The sequence below is a fragment of the Mastomys coucha genome, unplaced genomic scaffold, assembly GCF_008632895.1.
Source record: "Mastomys coucha isolate ucsf_1 unplaced genomic scaffold, UCSF_Mcou_1 pScaffold22, whole genome shotgun sequence".
Classification (NCBI taxonomy): domain Eukaryota; kingdom Metazoa; phylum Chordata; class Mammalia; order Rodentia; family Muridae; genus Mastomys; species Mastomys coucha.
This window is the reverse complement of record NW_022196905.1, coordinates 81,587,737-81,608,145: the sequence shown is the minus strand read 5'-3', so window position 1 is coordinate 81,608,145 and position 20,409 is coordinate 81,587,737. Positions and strand designations below refer to the sequence as shown.

Here is a 20,409-nt window from a genome sequence, read left to right as displayed (position 1 = left end):
GCAAATTAAAGGAGGATTGCTGATGGAGCCCAGGGTGAGAGTATAAGCTCACAGGGGACTGTAAATGCACAGGTCACACAATGTACTTTACAGAAACTCACTTTGTAATTTTCAGTACCACAGATTTCAAAGACTTCTGAGCCTTCTTTTATTTTGTTTACTCTGGTAATTTCAGAGCATCCCCTTGAAAGCACAGAAATGACAGGGAAAATAAATCTCAAAAGTGAGGTACAGAGAATGTTCGCTTTTCCCCTGGTACTGCAGGAAAGCAGTCCACAACAGAACCCAGCTATGGTAAAGTGGAAACTTGAAAACAGACACAAAGAACCAATCTGTTTCCTCTCCTTCATGAAGCCTTTTATCTATTCTATTGTTCCAAAGTCATAAAACTCTCACTGAAAGTATCCTTCAAGGTCTGGAGAGTAAGCCAACATATTGTGGAGAGAATGTCCTAATGTTCAGAGACTGCAAGCTTCAAGCCTTAAAACTTTATACCTTATTTTTATTTTTATATTAATAGAACAGGGATATTGAAATGTTTCTCTTCCAAAAGTGTGAATAAATCCAGGAGAACATTATGGCTCCTCCCTTTCTTCTGTAAAGATAAATTACATCTTATGACTGATGATGGGTGGATCCCCTTATCAAACAAGGAGCAGTGAGCCCTTGACACATCTGCATTGTCAGTGCCCTGATATATATCAGAGCCTTTAGATGTAAATGGCTGATAGGGGAAGATGCTACAATAAGGGGAAAAAAAGGAGAGAAAGGAAAGAAAGAACACTTCAGAAATCTGGATGAAAGGCAGATGGAAAGATGGGAACTTTACTGAAAGATGCTATATATTGAGAGAGGTCTCTTTTAAAAGATGAGAATGATTCTACATCGTGGAACAATGCAGTAGAGACAGACATTTTAAAGATGTGGGATGGTAAGTGTTAATCCTGAGATCCCAAGGAGAAAAATCAGTTCTACCATTTTGAGACCATTTTGAAACAAGCTTTATTAAACATTAAATAATGGCTAAGACAGACTTTGGTCAGGACCAAATTCCCTTGATTTCTCCACTGAAAGGCCTCCCTTAAAGTACAATGTTTTATTGTCTAAGAACTACAACTCCCAGTATTCCCAGAAGCTACCCAACACTTGGGTGGGTGGGGCTTATGGGTTAATTTCAGGTATTAACTAAGTACAAGTGCAGTGAGACAGAGGAGACTGGAGTGGGACCAGAGATTAAGTGGAGTGCTTGGCCTTAGGGATGATTCCTGGCTCCATGCAACCAACAGCAAGAGGGCAGTGCTCAGCACACACAGGGGCAGTGCTTGGCACACACAGGTGCTGCTTTGGGTGTGGGAGCATATAAAAAGTTTCCTTACATTTTTCCTACATTCTATTTCAAAACCACTTACCTGATTTCAGAGTAAGGGTCAGTTTTTTCAAAAGATCTGTGGCTAACTTTCCTTCATACCTGTAATTCATCTGCAGCATCCTGCAGTTTCCTGTAACACCGGCCCCAAACTCACCTGTAACCAGTAACCAAATACGTGTACCTTCACTATAAACTATGCAGATGCTCTCTTTAGAACAAATCTATAATCCAGCCAGCCTAAAGCAATGTCCAGATGACCCCACAACTGTCTGATTGTGATTGATAATGCATAAGAAATACTGAGATTTTTTTTTAGATTTAATTTAATCTGGAGGACTTAAAAGTATTCACACTGTAAGTAGCTACCCTATTTCAGCAAATAATACCCCCCTTTTAATTGCAATTATATTCATTATAAATTTTGCTAGTTATTATATATACATGAAAGAGGGGTTTGGAGAGAAGAAAGGGAAAGGGAAATTGAAAGTGATTATATTTTAATTAAACATTCATTATAAAAACTTTACCCTCTTATTTTACTAGTTCTTTACAAGTATGTAAGTATAAATGCATGAATGTAAAAAATATTAAGCTTTGTGTTCATCAGGTTCGAAATGAATTAGAATGAAATAGTTTAATCAAGTTTACATATCAGTGTAGGCCTGAGATTGCTCAGACTGCCATGATTTAAGAAAGTTGACAAACTAACATTCATGCTCTTACCTTGTGGAGTTTAGAAGGCTGAGGTGACAGTGAAGGCAAGGCTAGATTCTGACATGGCTCTCTTACATCTCAGTGATGACTACCTTTTTGCCGTGTCCTTGTAATGATGGAGAAAGCCAGCAAGAGCTGAAGTATCCCTTCTTCTAAAACACCCAACCAAGGCATGGTCTCACAGTCATGACTCCTAAATCTAACTGTCTCCCAAAGGCTCCATCTCAAAATACTACTGCGTTGGAAGTCAAGGCTTCAAAATATGCATTTGGGGAAAATAATGCAACCCATAATGATTCATTAATTATATTTCTAAAACCCTGGAGCAAAAAAAAAAAAAATCAGTAAGAATTTCTTCATGGAATTTGTGTTTCTGCACTTATTTCCTTAGGCAATGACTTAACCTGATGTTTATCAAATAAAAGGTAGCAATTAGAGTCCACCAATGAGAAAAAAGAATTTAGCTTCTAAAAGCTTCATTTCAGATGTATTATCATCTCAAGTCTCTAGAATAAAAATGTTAATAGCAATTACTACCCATTGTACTACCCATCAATTCTTGAGCATATTTCTCATGCACATAATAAATTACTATTTGCAAATATTATTTAATTTCAAATGCCATTGAATCAAATCTTAAAAAACAATCCAGGCAGCTGTTTTGCCCCTCATTTTATGGATGAGAAGCCTGAGCCATTGGGGTAAATCCAACTGGATACTGAGACTCAAAAGTGAGCCTCACCTTTTATTTAAAATCTGCCTATATCCTCTGAGAATGGTGTCTCAAATGCCACAAGAAGATGGCATATCAATAGCTATTGCATGAAGTGAGGACAATCTGCAGATACAGTAACGAGGAAATAATCACAAAATAGGATTCTAACTGCTAGGCAATTGTCTTGTTCCTCCCATCATAAATATCAGGAGGGAAAAATAATCAAAAGAACTCAAATAACAGAATGATTTCAGCCTTTTGGAAGCCTCTGTCATCTACCAGTGTGATCACTGGTGGCTTCATCACTGGCAAGGCTGACCTGCCTGGGAAGCAAAAGGTTACATCTGCTTCAGGCATCCATCACCTTGTGCCAACCCTTCAGGCGAGATTCTAAGTGTTGTCCAGACCTGCAGAAGCTTTAACACTTCCACATTATCTTCTGTTCCTTCCAGGAGCCATAAATGTTTCTTGGTATTGAAAAATACAATTATTACAACAAGAAATCATCCATGTCACTTTCTGTCATGTCAGAGGACAAGGTGTACATTAGGTACTTGCTGCAAGGCACATACTTAAAAGAACTGCTTTGATGTGAAAAAAACAACAATCGAAAGCCACTAAGGTATGCAACATAGAGAATCTGCAAGGAGCAGAAATTGTTCTAAAGTAATCCCCTTCATTATCATCATTAGACAAGATTGTTAAGGAAAATTCTATTATAAAAATGAAGGTTTGCAGCCGTTTCTCCAAATCTTTGCAGAATATCTTGGGGGTGAACAGAACCGAAACCACAGGTTCCCACAGGGATCTCATGAAACTCTGCTCTTTACGTGGCTGTGAACCTTAGGCTCTGAGATGTCATAGTGCTTTCAAATCCTGGCCAGACCAGAATATTTCATGTTTAAAAATAATATAGATCTCTAACACCTTCTGCAAACATAGATTTTCTAAATTGGAATCCCTGGTAGCAAGGACTAGGAAAAAGCTTTGTCACACTTACCTTCTGTTTTCCCAAAGTCATTTACTTTTCTGGAATATACACATATATGTTTATCTGTATGCTTTATATATGTATATAAAGGTTAGCAAACCCCTCATGAGCATTTTAATAAATGAATACTCAATGAAGTGACCATCTTCTCTCACCTTTGTAATCAGGTAGAGGACACTTGTGGAGACAATAGTTGTCCTTTATTTCTAGGCATTGTAATATTTGCTTTTAGACTAGAATTCCTAACAGCATGCTGTATCAGTTGAATAGGACAGAAAAATGAGTCCGTTTATGCTAATTACTCAGAGGGTGCTTCTAAATATTGACTCCACACCAGCTCTCCATTCAGCTGAACTTGTGTCACAGTTTTAACTTTGCTTTGGAAATTTCCTTCTGCACTGACATTGTATATGCAGGAATGTAATTGTCAGAAGTCAGGGAAGCCTATATTACAGCTCTCCTAACTCAGATTATTTCCACATAACCCTACCACCATTTTTGCAAAGACCCAAAAGCAACTTGCCTTATTTTCCTGGTTCACACCTTTTTGTGTATTGAAAGTTGTCTAAAAGGTGAAGGCTTTGGATTATGTGGGCATGACTTGCACTTGTAAGTACTTGGCAATTCCTACTTCCATTACAAGATATTTTTTCTCAGAATGATTCATTTCTGAGATAAGGTTATTTCCTCTCACAAGTTTCCTTGTGTGTTAATTATATGAAATTTCCACACTTTCAAATTTTAGATCAGTTGGTTTGAAAACCTATTGTTAAACATTACTTCGGATGAAAAAAGCCTCTTATTTTGAAGCCAGGTAATCACTGGAATGCCTGCTTTCTTCTCTCTACAAAGCATGAGACTAGCTCAACACAGGAAGAGACAGCTGCAGTGTTGGTTTGTTGGTGGGGAATTAAGTAATGACATTAAGATTGGGGGTGATATTCATAGCTTAGTATTGCTGCAGGTGGTTTGATTCACATAATATATAATGCATAGTAAGAGTCACAAATAGGCTTTTCTACTGGTCCCTAAAAACAACCCATCACCTTAATTTCACTCACATAGTGGACAAGAATTCAGTTCCAGCACCCATATTAAGTGGCTTACAACTGTTCTTAACCCCAACTCTAGGGGTATAACACCCTCTTCTGGCCTCATTGAGCACCCCACACATGTCTACATATCCAGACATAGGCACATGCAAATGCATGCTTTGTAAAAAAGATCTTAGATATAGAATTTAAGTAGGAAGAACCCACTATTTTCATATGGCCTGTCCCCATGACCTATTGAAACCACACATCTTCATGTTAAAATGAATGCAATAGCTGTATGGTAACTGATATAGTTCTTAAAGGGAGTAACAGAGATGTGGCCCAGCGATGCAGTACAGACAAATATTCAGTTTCTGCTTAGTGTCCAATTGCTCAATGAAAAGTCCATGGTTCAATTAAGATGTTCTGTTTGCCTTTTTGAACTACGAGGGCAAATAACATGAGCTTAAACTTATAAACCAATAAGGGAAGAGTTTCAACCCACAAAACATTTTCTTAGAACACTTACCTTAGAAAACTTGCAAATTCACTCTGTGATTCTTCAAAATGCATAAAGTCTTGTTTTTAAAATACAGTCAGCTTCGTGTTATCTTTATTATTTGGAAATTATTTTTAAAACATCTAATAGCTATCTCCCTGAAATTTCTCAATAAAAGCTGAAGACAGCCCTCCCCGCTTCTCTGGAGAAACAACCTAATCTCACTGTATACCTTGCTGGGAAAGAGCTCCCTGCCTCAAAATGAAAGTCTGTTTTTTTCTTTTAAGTAAAAACCACTAAGCCAATACAGAAGGATTCTAGATCATAAACACAGCGGAACTCTATGTGCACTCACGTCGTCTTACTTGAGGACTAGTCACTACTTGAGAGCATGCATGGAGTGCTTTGCATTTGTCTAGCTGAACAATGGGCAAGGATTTCTTCTGTCTCTTTGGTCACTCCACAGACTGCCTGCTTTCTTTCTCCTCAGCTTTGTTGAAGAGCTTTTATTTTATGGATATGGAGGGTATCTGTCGCTTCGATTATATTTTCCCCAACAAATACTCACTCCAGGTTTCTCATTGTGTCTTTTGTACTCAAGTGAATTGAGAGACTCATTTATCAACCAGCATCTATACTTCAACAATGCTTTGGAACTATGTGCTTGGGTCTTAAGTCTGGCTTGGAGACCAAGCCTGTTGCTTCAACTGGTGTTGACTTTGGCTGCCCCATGATTGCACTAGGAATTTGAGCGTTGGACCTTCATCTGGAGGAGCCTAGATTATTATGGGGGAAAATGACCTTTCATCTTTCATTCAGTCTTTCAACATTTCTTCACTACACATGCTGTGACCACTTTTCTAGACACTAGATGTAAAACAATAAGCCAATTAATCCACGTTTTCATTCTTTTTCTATTCTAGGGGATTAAAGTAGTAAGTAAATAACTAATCGTTTTTCACATCTTAACATTCCGAACATTTTGGAGGTGAGATGCAATGGCCGCAAGGATTCTGATTAGCCAGACAGAAGGGCTGCATGGCACTCACTGTGTTTGCCTGCTTCAATACTCATTAGCCAAGGGCTATATCATAGTAATGACTTTCTTACAACTCATTGGTACCTGTTGTTGTATTTTATAAAATGATAAAGAGAGAAGGAATATGTTTTGTGGAGGTGTAGTTAAGTGTGGTGGAAGGGCCCATGCTGAAGCATCCCTTCACTCTGAGGGACCAGCCACACAATGGAATAGTATAGAATAGAGTTTATTCAGGCTATGGGAATGAAGAGGAGAGAGAGAGAGAGAAAGAGAGAGAGAGAGAGAGAGAGAGAGAGGAAGAAGAAAGGAGGAAGAGGAGGAGGAGGAAGAGGAGGAGGAGGAAGGAAAGGAGGAGGAAGAGGAGAAGGAAGAGGAGAAGGAAGAGGAGAAGGAAGAGGAGAAGGAGGAGGAGGAAGAGGAGAGGCCAGCCATGAGCACATGTAGCTAGAGGAGGAGCAGGAGGGAGAGGACAGAGCTAGAGCAAGATGGCAAGGGAGAGGGGAAGGGCAAGCAGCCACTTGTATAGTGAGTCAGGCACACTCGGCTGTTCCCAGGTAACTACAGAGTGGAGCCTAGACAAAATGGTAACGCCTGTGTCAGTAGGTCCGCCAGTGCGCCACACTGGGTCAAGAGAGAACAAGGTGCATACTACAGGGATGTAACAGAGCTATGACAAGTCCCCACTGAGTGAGGCCTCACTGGTGGACTACCACCTCAATGCTAACGTAGAAGTGAGCTGACTACAGAAATCAGTGTGGAGAACTCTCAAAAAGATAAGCAATAAGTCTGCCAAATGACATAAATATAGCATGCCTTGGCATATGACCAGAAGATTAGGCATCCTATTCCCCTGGTACTTACTCATCCATACTCATTCATTTGTCTCGTCACTGCTCTATTTATAATAGCTAGGATTGCAAACAACCTAAATGTTCTACAACTAATGATAGATAAGGAAAATGTATTACATATACACTATACCATATTCTTTAGTTGTAAAAAAATGAAATTATGAACTTTGCATGTGAATGGATAGAACCAGAAGAGATCATATTGGGCGAAGTAACTCAGACCCAGAAAGACAAACATAATATGTTCTCTCTCCTCAGAGGCCCCTTGCTCCAATCCTCGGGAGTGAGTACCTCCGCTGGAATACTTGCAGAAACCAGATAAGTAAAAAGGGAGAAGTGCTAGAGTATAAGGGTGGGGAAGAAGTATAGAACTCTGGGTGTAAGTGATCTGATGGAGAAAATGGTAAAACAGATAAATTAATTAGATGAAAAAGAAAAAAGGAGCATCCTTAATTAGAGAGCAGAAGGACACACATACAGAAGAAGAAGGAAGCAAGGTAAAAGAACAGGAAGGGTGTCTGAAGAAGTAATAAGGACTCATTCTATTTTATCTATTTATCTAAAAAAAAAAATCCCTTGAACACACATATGTATGTATTATCCCCGACCCACAGGCTCTAGTTATTCCATGAGTTTCGAGGGGAACTAAACCTGGACTAGAATGGGTGAAAAAAGGAGAGGGAGGCCTTGCAAATCTTTTGTCAAAGCCTCGTTTTAATAATGCCCAATGGCCAGTATATATACGTTACAGAAAAAGGAAATGGGGAGGGGGGTGAGGGGAATCTGGCTGGAACAAAGGAGGAGAGGGGAACATCTGGGCAGATGTTCGATGGGGATGTTCTCTGTGAAGATCAGCTCAAGGCACCTCTCAGCAGATGCCATGTAGGCAGGCAGGGTTACAGCAAGAAGCACAAGACTGAGGTCACATAGGCAAATGACCGCAGCTTCAAGGTCAGCAGTGTCTGGTAGCTAGGTATGAAGCAGGCAGAAGAGCAGTAGAGCCCTCCCTGTTGAGGTATTTTGGTATTTCCTGTTAATTCTCTGGGTCTTGCTGGAGGCAGGCACTGGTTCCATCCTAGCTAATGTCCTAGAGTGAGGGAAACCTTTTCTAACTATTGTGGACTGTCCTAAGGAATGTGTTTGACCTTTATTGCTGGTTCTGAGGAAAACCTGTCTAGCAAGGCAGAATTCCTGAAAGAAGTACCAAGCTAAGGACAGCTTGGTATTAGGATCCTGGTCCTCAAGCCTCTTGGCTCCGGGGTGCCAAGCCAGAGAGTGCTCAGAGAGTGCTTTTGGTTTCCAACAATGTATAAATACACACAAATTCTTTAAATTAAATATTTTTTTGTCTAGGCTGATAATGCTCTCTCCAAGAGCCAAGGACCACCAAACAAAAACTTCCACACCAGGCAGGCATGAGTGTGGAATACTTTTTACAAGTATTAGTCAGGGTTGCCCAAGAAACTCCCAAAACATACAGGCTACTGCCCTTAGTTGCTCCCAAGAAATAGAAGATAAAGTCCTTATTGCTAGGACACCATGCACTTCAGACATAGGGCTCAGAGGCTCCTGAGATGGAACTGACTTAAATGCCTCCTCCCTGAGAATGAGGTTTTGTGGTACAAGAGGCACTATGCAAGGTTCCAAAGGAGGGAAGCAACCAGTAGTACTACCAAGTTAGGTATGATGCCTGTGAACCACAATAGGGAGCAGTGTGGCCTGGTCACCCTACAGGTGCAGTAGTGGCACCTATAACTTGGCAGTAACCAATAGCTCAGTAATTGAATTTGAGACTCACCCACTTAACAAGAGGAAAATATGCCTGTTACTAGAAACCTAACCAACCCCTAAAAGTTAGTAAGGTCATGGACCTTTGAGAATAACCTACAAGAACCACTTTACTAAGCCAGCACAACCCCTAACTAATTCTAAATATTTGTCCTTATACCCACAGAGAAGCATAGTCCTCATGCATCATCACAGAATTCTTTTCTTTGCCACAGGGACCATTACATAAAACCACAACCAATCAAAATTCAGGATTGTGGAGCCCAGTAGTCACAAGGAATACATCTAAAAACAAGTCTTGTATCTAAGGTTCAAGAACACTGTAGATGATATGGGTAGAAAGGTTGTAAGGGCCAGAGGATCAGGAAATTTCCTTTGAGACTGTGTCTCCTAGTAACATCAGAAGCTACACCTAGAAAGTCTCACCAACATGACTGCCTAAACATGAGCTGAACAAGGACAACAAAAACAAGAATGTCAAACTGGATGGAGAGAAGACCATGAGGCCTTAACCTATGCAAAGAACTAAAGACTACTAAGGAATGCTGAGAGAGGGAGACACAGTCTTCCCCAGGGATGAGCACACCAATTAGTTATCTAATATCGAGAAACATGCAAGTAGCATTATATAGACTGAGCTGGTTATATTTAGAATAAATATATATAATATAATATAATATAATATAATATAATATAATATAATATAATATATATGCATGCAGCAACAATTAATGCAAAAAGCGGCCATGAGTTTGAAAACAAACAAAGAGGGCTATATGGAAAGGTTTAGAGGGAGGAAAGAGAAAAGAGAAATTATGTAATTATATTATAAACTCAAAAATAAGAGGAAAAAAGGAAATAGAAAAAATAAGTGGGGCTGGGAAATAGGGAAAAGTGTTCAATACAATCTTTCATTTCTACTATATACACAATTTTGTGCCTTATATTAAATCCTATATGTCACAAACAAGACACATTGCCCACTGTTCTAATTCATCCTGAGGCTATCGAATGTTCACTATTCTTCTCCTCCTTCTTCTCCTCCATCACACATTTTAAATTGCCTTCACTCTTGCAGAACTATTCAGTCCCTCCAGGTTCCATTCCTAATGAGATCACACAGATGTCCTAGGGAAGTCAAAGCCTTCTCACTGCATGGAGGTTTACCACAGCTTCTGAGATGTCTGTATTTAGAACTGGGTACAGAAGCATTGCCATTCTCTCCTGCTTCCAGATGTTTTCCTTCTTGTGCTTGCTGCACAGTCTCTCTTTCATGAGGAATAAGGACTAGTCTACGTACACAATAATGACTTTACTCTCTAGGGGGTCAGCAACACCAGGAAGTAAGACGGTAAGAGAGCAGTATGGATAGATAGTCCTGCCTATCCTGCCTGCTAAGAGCATTTCTCTGAAGGGATGAAGGACTGTGCATCAGCACAGCCAGGGACTGGAAAGCATCGTGGCAAAGGTGGAGCCCTTCCATCCTTTTCTTATGTCACTTATGTTAGCAAAGAGTATGTCAACAGTCAATGTAACCTATGCATCTAATTTTGAAAGAAAAATCTCAAAACCAGTGGTCAGTAAATTAACTTCTTTTTTTAAAAGAATTTTTATTTATTTCAGGTTTATGAGTACACTGTAGCTGTCCTCAGACACACCAGAAGAGGGCATCAGATCCCTTCACAGATGGTTGTGAGCCACCATGTGGTTGCTGGGAATTGAACTCAGGACCTTTGGAAGTGCTGAGGTGCTCTTAACTTCTGAACCATCTCTCCAGCCCCATAAATTAACTTCTTGCCAGTTATTTCTCATCCTAGGCTGCTTTTAAACATGGATGACTTTTAAATCATGATCGATGAGTCAGAAAAGTCCTCCAAGTACACTACATGCCACCTCTAAAGAAGTTTACTTTTTTAATGACCAGGGCTTTTTTAATGGCAAAACTACTAAGAGCTTCACTTATATCAGAGTTCTCTGAAACTTCTGGAGTTTATCCCTCCACTGCCACTCGTGAGCCCTAGATAATAGTACACACCCACTTCAGGTCAGCACATCCTGTTCATCTAATGGTGGTAATACAGTGAACCAGTGTGACATTCTGCAGAAGGTTGTAAAAGGCAGGGATTATGAGAACTGTATTGTCACCAAGAGGGAGAGAATAAACATGTCCCTAGGACAAGATAATGGCTACAGTGATGATGGAGAAATGGCTTTGAACACTGCCATGACACATCTAAACACTGCTGGAGACTTTCTCAGTGCAACAAATGACAGGAAATTATAAGGACAAAAGTGAGACTTTCAGTTATTTTAATAGTATCTCTGAAGCCTTCAATAAAACTGGCCAGCTCTAAAGTTACTGTGACAGGATTACTCTGTTTGCCTTGCCATGCATGCCAATAACTCCTTCCTCAGTTAGTCATTATTACACTAATGCTTTCTGAGGGCTAACCTCACCTTACCACCTATGACTCCAATGGGGACCAACCACTGGGTTGATTATCACTTGGAGAGACCTACCTTGAGGTCTAATCAAAAGATACTACTGAAGCTTTGAATACTGCCAACTCTCCTACCCTCCTGAAGCCATTCAGCTCACAACTTTTATAAAATACCTTTAAAATTGGAGACAAGGTCACACTCTAGAGTGTTTATCTCAAAGGAAATATTTAGAGTCCCCAAATTCTGTTGGAGGTAACAAGTTCATTTCACGATGTTCTGGCCCTCATCCATGAGGCTCAGCACATATGTTAAAGTGACTTACTACATCTACATGAGATACCTGTGAAAACTCTGTCAAATGGTTAACAACCAAAATTTATAAAGAAATAAAAAAATACCTTCTTTTAAAAGAAATAAAGTAATCCAATTTAAAAACAGGGAGTTGAATTTTTTAAAAAGGTTAATAACACTGGAAAAATCCTTAGCATTATTAATTATCAGGGAAATACAAGTTGGAATCTCAAAGACATATCATCTCACCCAGGGAGAATAATATTATAAAAAGTTAATAATGCTAAATATAAGACTAAATGCTAGTCTTAATGTGGAGAAAATGAACTCTCCTACCCTTGGGGGAATGTCATCCAATGGGACTATTCTGAAGAACAGTCTTACACGCTCTTCCTTGGGTGGGAGATCACAGGCTCTGGAAGCAAACAGAATACCAGGCTAGGTATGCTCTGCACTGTGTTTCCAACACCCTTGTTCCTAACTAGATTGAGGGTCCATGAGAGAAGAGAAGAGAGAGAAGAGAAAAAGAGGAGGCCTTTTTGTCTTTAGTAACAGTAGCTGGCATGTTAGTTATCTCACACAAACTGGGATGAAGTAAATGTTAAATGAATCAGCTAAGGATTTTCTGCTGAAGGATGGGGACCGAAAACACACAAGAGAAGGCAGACACGGAGACTTTGCACAGAGACTGCAGAAAGCCCAGAAAAGCTGTTCCTCATGTCACTCCATCTGACAAACACCAAGTGTCCAACTGGAGTGGCAACCTTAGAACTTTACACACAGACCTTGACTTAAGAGGCTCCCAATAGATCAAAGTTAACAGTGTTTTTTTTTCTGTGTATTAGATAAATGTCAGTAATAGAGAAAGTGACTTAAAGGCTAGCTAGAAGGCTTTTCACTACCAGGCATAGAAACTTATCTTGAGTAAGCATCAGTGAAGACTAAGAAACCATGAGGAAGTGAGTCTGAAACTTCTCACACAGGAAAAGGACAGGAAAAGATATGCAAGCAAGGTAAATCCCCATCCCTGAACAAATGAAGAAAATATACTCATATATGTGTATATGTGATTATCTGTTTGTTTGTATATATAATGTATATCTATGTGAGGTGTGTGTGTGTGGGGGGGAGACAGAGAAGGAATGGAATCATTTGCAGTGTTGATGTCTGAAGGACCTTGTGTTAAAAATACAGGCACTTATAGACAAACACTGTGTGGTTACTATTACATGTAAACTTTAAACTAAATCAGGCTTATAGAAATGGAGTAGAAAGGCTGTAGGTACTAGAGGATGGGGTTGGGGAAGGAGGAACTGGGACAGAGATGTTGCTCAAAGGTCACAAGGTTTCAGTTAGATGAAAATATAATTTAGCAACTGGCCATACTGCAAAGTGATCACTGTTAGTCATTAGGTACATCCAAATTGTTAACTAGATTCAACACTCTAAATAATAACTTATGGAGTGGTAGATACATTTTACATGTGGGATATTATTTAAAAGAGAATTAACCATTTTATCAGTTATCAGACAAATATTTTGATGGTGCATTTAATAGAATAAGGGACACATGGCAGGTGAACTCCCAGGAAGGAGTCATTTCTACTGGAGTGAGGTTTTGGGGAGCATTTTCTGGCAGTTTTTAGCAGCATCAGATGCCAGAGATGCTGTTTTAGTAAAAAGTGTAAGACCCAAGAGCCATTTAGAAAAGACTAATGCAACAGAAAGAACTAAAAAAAAAAACGCCCTTGCATGTTTCCTCTCTCCTCCCAGCTTCCCCTGATGAGGACAAGAATCTGAGTTTCCTCTGAAGCTAATAGAAGGGCAGAGAAAAAAAAGAGAAGTTATTTTTAATAGGTTCTTTAGGATTTACTTACTTGATTTTGTGTGTGTGTGAGAGAGACAGACAGAGAGAGAGAGAGAGAGAGAGAGAGAGAGAGAGAGAGAGAGAGAGAGAGAGAGAGAGAGAGATGTGCAAGTGCCCACAGAGGTCAGAAAAGAGCATCGAGTCACCAAGACCTAGAGTTACATGTGGTTGTGAATATTTTACACAAGTGTTTTGAACTAGACACCAGCTGTCTGGAGAACAGTACTTTCAATCACTGAGCCATCTCTCCACCCCTATATAAATTAATTATATAAAGAACATGCCTGTACAAGTCCACTACCTAAATATTTAATTAAATGTGTATCTCTTCAATAAACTCATCAGTTTCTACACGGTTGCTCTCCTAACAGACTCTGAAGTTTGATTTGGTCTTTTTCAGTTTTCTTTACATTACATGTACTACTAACAATGGTCACACAAGGTGTTGTTTGGACCATTTATATGTGTTTCTGCTCTGCTTTAGAACGGCAGTGGAGTAGATCACCTTGTAGGAAAGTAAGAAGAGACACCAAGGTAAGACTGAGGTGTGTGCATCAGTGCTGATCTTCAGGTAAGACTGAGGTGTGTGCATCAGTGCTGATCTTCAGGTAGAAAAAGACAGATGCAGCCATGAAAGTCGTTTTTGGCAGCTTGTGGAGAGATTGCTCAAGAATGTGCCTAAGTGAGATGGTGCAATTCTTGCAACATGTAGTTTATCATTAAACAGCAAGAGTGTATTTCCAAAACACAGATAGAGCTATAGTTAAAAAAAAAAAAAAAAGATATGGGCTAGTCTTAAATTCTGTTGCAAACACTCGTGGAAAATAGTCCAAGTGTGTCTTTTAAAAAACAAATTATGAGAACATGACCAAGATGCTGTGCAGATTCTAATGCATATTTATAGTGTAATCTTGTCATTAAAAGTATACAAACATAGTCAGGCAGTGGTGGTGCATGTCTTTAATCCCAGCACTTGGGAGGCAGAGACAGGCAGATTTCTGAGTTTGAGGCCAGCCTGGTCTACAGAGTGAGTTCCAGGGCAGCCAGGGCTACACAGAGAAACCCTGTCTCAAAAAACCAAGTATACTGATATGTGTGTTCTTGTTGGTTTTGATATTTTGAGGCATCCATTTTCAAATATTTGTAGTTAAGAATAAAATTCTTTTTAAATTAACTTTCCCAGGGGAAAGAAAATCATGTAGATTTGTCTTAGACATGAAGTTAATGTTTATACAGAACACAGGTAGTGGGTGAGCAGGAAGTTTGCCATGTGTCTTCAGCAATGCTCTGGCCTCTGCTGATGTCTTCTGCTGTGTGGGCTCCACTGGCTTGTACACAAACAGTTCCTATTCAGTATTGCACCATTAGCTTTTCCAACTGGATAGACTCCATTTTCTGATTCTCAGACTCATTCACTTCCCACAGTCAGTGATCTGACAAAGTGTGTAACTGTTTACTCTGGTTTGAGATGTTTGATGGACTCTGCACAGTTAATCTTTAGCCACTGAATTGATTGGTAAGGGTATTCTCAGGCATCTATCTTTAAGAGCCCAGACATGGGGATGAATTTTAAATTTTCAAATGGAATGTAGATTTCAGTGGTTCCTATGATCTCCTCAAACATTGGAAACATGAGTCATCAGGGAGAAAGTAGCAGTGGCTAGAAGAAAAGAAGAAACATTAATGCGTGCAAACATGTGTTAGATGTCCTGGTAAGTTCTGCACATGGCTCATCTTAATCCTACACCAAGGGAATGACAAAAACAGACAAACAAATTTAAGAGTTTACAACTGAACAATGGGTTTAGAGAGGAGAAATAAATATCTAATTATTCAGCAGTAAGAGCTGGCTAAGACTGTGGTTCCTAAACCTGTGAGTGCAACTGACCCAAAGTTAGTGTACAATCAATATCTGACATTCTGGGCAAGGTACAGAATCCACATAAGGAAGTACTCTCTTTTCTAAGATGGAGATGCAAGAGGTCACTGAGTTTTCAAGTTATTCTATCAAAAAATATGTCAAACACACAGTAGTAAAGGGAACTCGAACTGATCTGCAGTGATTCTAAGATTTTTACATCGTGTGTGTGTGTGTGTGTGTGTGTGTGTGTGTGTGTGTGTGTATGTGTGTGTATGTGTGTGTGTGTGTGTGTACATGCTCAGTTGAGGGCTAGCCATTGAAGCTCTCCACTTATTATTTCTCTCACCTCAAGAACTATTCTAAACATATACTCAGTAGTGCACTATAACACATAAATATTAGGCATGATGCCACCACAATTATCTTATGATGTTAAATTTGTGGATTTAGGGAATTACCATATACTAACTGACTTCTTGTTCATTACTCACAACTTAAAATATCTAATCTGTGATATTTTAAAATAATGCTTAATTGTTTTAGACTTAAAGAGAGAAAGAAAGGGGGAAAAGAAGGAAAAAGAAAGGAAGAAACATGGCCCCCAAATTTTTCAACAATTCATAGGAACAGTAAGGGAGTACCCAGAGAAGATATATGGACATGTCTTTTCCTCCATACAGAATAGGGAAGTGTGACTCTACTGGAACCTTAAGTGGATTCCATGGGAAAACTGCAGTGGGAAAGTATCTGTCTGCCTTGGCTCTTCCCAGTGATAAAGTTAATAATTAAAACCTCCCAGACTCTCCTCCGTATTCCCCAGGGGTATCTATTTGCCCTGATGATATTACAGTCTTTTTTGGGGACAAGGCTGACTGCCCCTGGCTTCTGGGCAGAGATTAATAATTGATGAGTTTCTAGTTAGGACCTTTGTAAAGGCGTCTGATAACTGTGTTCCTGCCCTTTGCGTGGTGGCCTGCAGGTGAGAGAAGGCGCTGCAGGACTTCCTGGTTGCAGAATGAAGAGCGTTCTGGTTCTCCTGCTGGCCTTTGCCTTTGGGCATGCTCTAGAGAGAGGTAAGGTTCCTCTTTGGACTAAGAACTGCTAGTAGCTCAATTTTCCAGTGTCACTTTAAAATTTGAAGAGAAAGTAATTAACGGAAGAAATGGCAGATGTTTTAGAAGACAATAAAAGAAAAAAAGAAAGAGGAATTGATCTGAGCTCAGCTGGGCCATGTAGCATTAGTAAGAAATGCTCCCCACGCATGACAAATAAGTAGCTCACAAAAGATAGAGGCAGGTGTGGTGGTGCATGTCTACAACCTCAGAACACAGGAGATGGAAGCAAAAGGATCAGAAGTTCAAGGTTTCCTAGTAAACTGACTGCAGAGGGAGTTCAAGGCCAGTCTGGACTGCCTGAGACTATCTGAAAACAAACAAAACAACTCCTGAAAGAAAAAAGGGTTATGTAAGCTTTCAATTTTCCTTCCCACATTGGAGAAATAAGAGCTATAATGCAACGGAAGCCTCTGATACACAACTAAGCATTTTTATTTCCCAAATGTTTACCCTCCTTGGTAGCATCATGGTGTCAGTGGGGCCAGAAGCCAGCTGAGAGAGCTCTTTGATTCTCCTTACAGGATCTAACACTTCAGCATTTGGAAGGAACTAGAGTTTTTTAAAAATATCTCTCACACAAAATAAGAAACTTTAGTAACTCTGAAATAAATAAAACAATAAACAAGATAACAGAGATGGTTTCTCGTGGAAATCACCCTTGCAATGGGATGTTTGCCTTTCCAGTGTTTTGAGGCTGCTGACAATGCTAGCAGAATACAGGACATGCGTAACTTCATACATCCTGAAACTTGAAAACTTTTCAGAGAAGCTTCCATTGGTTTTTTTCAGATGATCTCTAAACCCTTCATTGTACAGTTTGGCTGTTATTTTATAAATTTCCCAATGAATAATTTTCGTCTCTGGATTTTTTTTCTTTTTTTGGTTTTTCGAGACAGGTTTTCTCTGTGTAGCCCTGGCTGCCCTGGAACTCACTCTGTAGACCAGGCTGGCCTCAAACTCAGAAATCCGCCTGCCTCTGCCTTCCAAGTGCTGGTTTTAAAGGCATGTGCCACCACTGCCCAGCTCATCTCTGGAATATTTTATGAAGTAGGGGCATCTGCACACACTCTCATTTGTCACACTAAGATATTCATTTAGTGCTCTTCCTTAACAGACTCAACCAAGTCATCCATGTATATTCATAGTACTAACACATTGAACAAGCAATATGTGCCTCCCTGGGAGTTATCACCTATTAATGATGGCATGAATAAACTCAGTCTTGACTTTATTTTTAATTTATGTGCATTGGTGTTTTGCCTGCATGTATGCCTGTGTGGGAGTGCCACCTCCACTAGAACTGGAGTTACAGACTGTCGTGAGCTACCATGTGGGTGCTAGAAATTGAACCCAATTCCTCTGAAAGAGCACTGCATGCTCTTAACCACTAAACCGCCTCTCTAGATCCTGCATTCACATTTTTATATTTTATTTTGTTATTCAACTTATGTCAAATTCATTTTTACTCATCCTCAGATGCTTAAGTCAACTACAAGTCCTGAGTGAAGACTATCAAATCTTAGACACATAGAAAAAAATGAATAAATGAGTTGTGTAAGCAGTGATGCCTCAGGAAACCCTTTGTAACAGTTTCTGAGGATACATAAAATCTTGAAAAATGCTACTGAAGCAAGTTCAGACTGAGGCTCCAAAACCAAAAACCAGCATGTGCTAGGTTTGGAAATGTGCTGACTCAGCAGGCAGCCCCTAGGTCAGCCTCAAAATTGCAGACGTAATCGAGGTCTCCCATCTTTATTTCAACATTTTCAGCACCCGTAGTTCCAAAGGCCAGACAAGACCCCGAGCCATGTAAAACACATTTACAACGTGTTTGCCTGGACATGCTTCATCTGTAGTTTCCTATTCTACCACATCAAGTGTGGCATCCAGAGCCATAACTCCATCAGGGGAGCCATGCTGTGATCCAATGGAGGCTGAGCATGCCCCTGCTGGTTAGAAGTGGCAGAGCACAGACTGAGAATGCTGCCGTCTTCCAGACAGAATGGCCCCAAGAGGGGATAGAGAGGATGACGGTGGAGGTATGGGATGATGGTAGTTCTCTACGTCTGAAAGACCTAACAGTTTCCTAAAACACTATTTCAATCACCCTGTGCTCAAGCCATATCTTGAAAACTGTTCCCATGGCCCAGCATATTTAAGAAACTAGCCATTCTTTACTGACCAGTGGTTTACCATCAATGAGTCCACCATAACAAGGCTCTGATAAGAAACATTATTTAAGTAAGTTTTTCAAAGACACTTGACCTTTCCTGAGTGCCAGTAATCTGGAGCTGTCTTTTGGAAACTGGGTCCAGTTTCCAAACTGGACCTAAACCCGCTGTACCACAACACAGAGCTCTCTCTCAGATGCCCTATCCTTTTCTGTTAGAGGGCACTTGGGAACTAAGTGCATGTTGGGGAAACTAACTTAGGAAATCTACCAAATCATAGAAAAACAGGCACTTCAGCTGGCCCAAGACTTGCAGAGGCAGTTCTTGCTGGCTGATCTGTGTTCTTTCCCAAGAACTGAAACGGAGCCAGCACTAACCTGCAGCTGACCTTCCCAGGTACCCTTCCCACACCAAAATAAGTAAGAGGAACTATGGCCCCAGCTTTACAGTTACTAAAGAAATAATCGTCAATAGGAAATAAACTCCTGTAGACTATTAAACTGGTTTGCATCCATATTTCTATTAAGTATAACACCAAACTGGAAAAAAAGAAAAAAGAAAGATAGTAAAACTACATTTCCGCTTCTCCCTCTCCTTTACAAAATCACTCCAAACAAGCTCTCAAGTCAGAAAAGTAGCTGTTATCATTAAAAGAAACATTAGTCTCCTTGCAAACCAATAGCAATGTCATGGTCACAAGGCGCAATGCCAGGAACGCAGTCACCATAAGTGTATGGTATAAGAATAAACATGCACACCCCTTAAGAGACCATGAGTTTAAACTATGTAGGAAGAAGATAAAGAGGTCCTTCAGTGTAACACATGGGGTTCCCCCCACTATCTGTTTTTATCTAATATCTGTAGACTATTCCATTCTCCTTTTCAATCCACTCTGCTCCAGCCCCAGTGGCCTCTGCCATCCCATGATGTATGCCTCTGCATCACAGAACTCATCACTAACTCTTCCATCTCCTTGGAACACTGATTCTCTAGATATTCAGATGGCTAAGACAGTGTTCAGTTGTCTGGTCAATGCCTACTTATAGTGAAGGTTTCTAATGAACCCCAATCAATACCAACGACACCTAACTTCCATCCACTCATCCGGATTCATCTTTCTTCTCACCATGCCCTACCTTCACTCCAACATTTGTTTGCCATATAATTATCAACATGAAATAGAGAGGTCAGTTCTAATCCCCATTGCAATTCTCTAGTGCTTAATGACTGACAGTAAGTGTTCAATAAAATTTTTGGATACTGCCACAGAGTCTGGGTACCCACCTCAAATGGAGTTTTGATTATTATAGGAAAATTGAGAGCCAGATTTGATGGTTCATGTTGTAATCATGGAATTCCAGCAACTATAACTAGAGGGTTGTGACAAAAGCAAAATCAAATGCTAATATGGAATTTATCTAGAACATTGGTTCTCAGTCTATGGGTTGCAACCCCTTTGGGAGTTACACATCAGATATCCTACATATCAAATTTTGATTCTCAATCTAGTTTTGTACTTACGGACAAGCTCCTTAATCCTCTGAGTCTTAGTGTCCTCTTGTGACAAGCAAGTTTTCTCACATGCTGATCAAATGATCTCAGTCTTGCAATGTTTCCCCAAGTATTTATTTAAATACTATGCTCAAAAGAGTGATTTAAGAA

The 20,409-nt window shown here is 39.8% G+C and overlaps 1 protein-coding gene across 1 annotated transcript in view; it reads left to right on the top strand.

The window, feature by feature from the left end:
* Positions 1–16,290: 16,290 nt before the first annotated feature.
* Positions 16,291–20,409, top strand: part of Gc (GC vitamin D binding protein) — a 36,050-nt gene continuing 31,931 nt past the window's right edge. The window contains exon 1 of the mRNA XM_031342051.1: positions 16,291–16,534. Within this exon, the coding sequence (XP_031197911.1) occupies positions 16,477–16,534 (58 nt within the window). The 5' untranslated portion in view covers positions 16,291–16,476. The remainder of the gene's footprint in view (positions 16,535–20,409) is intronic.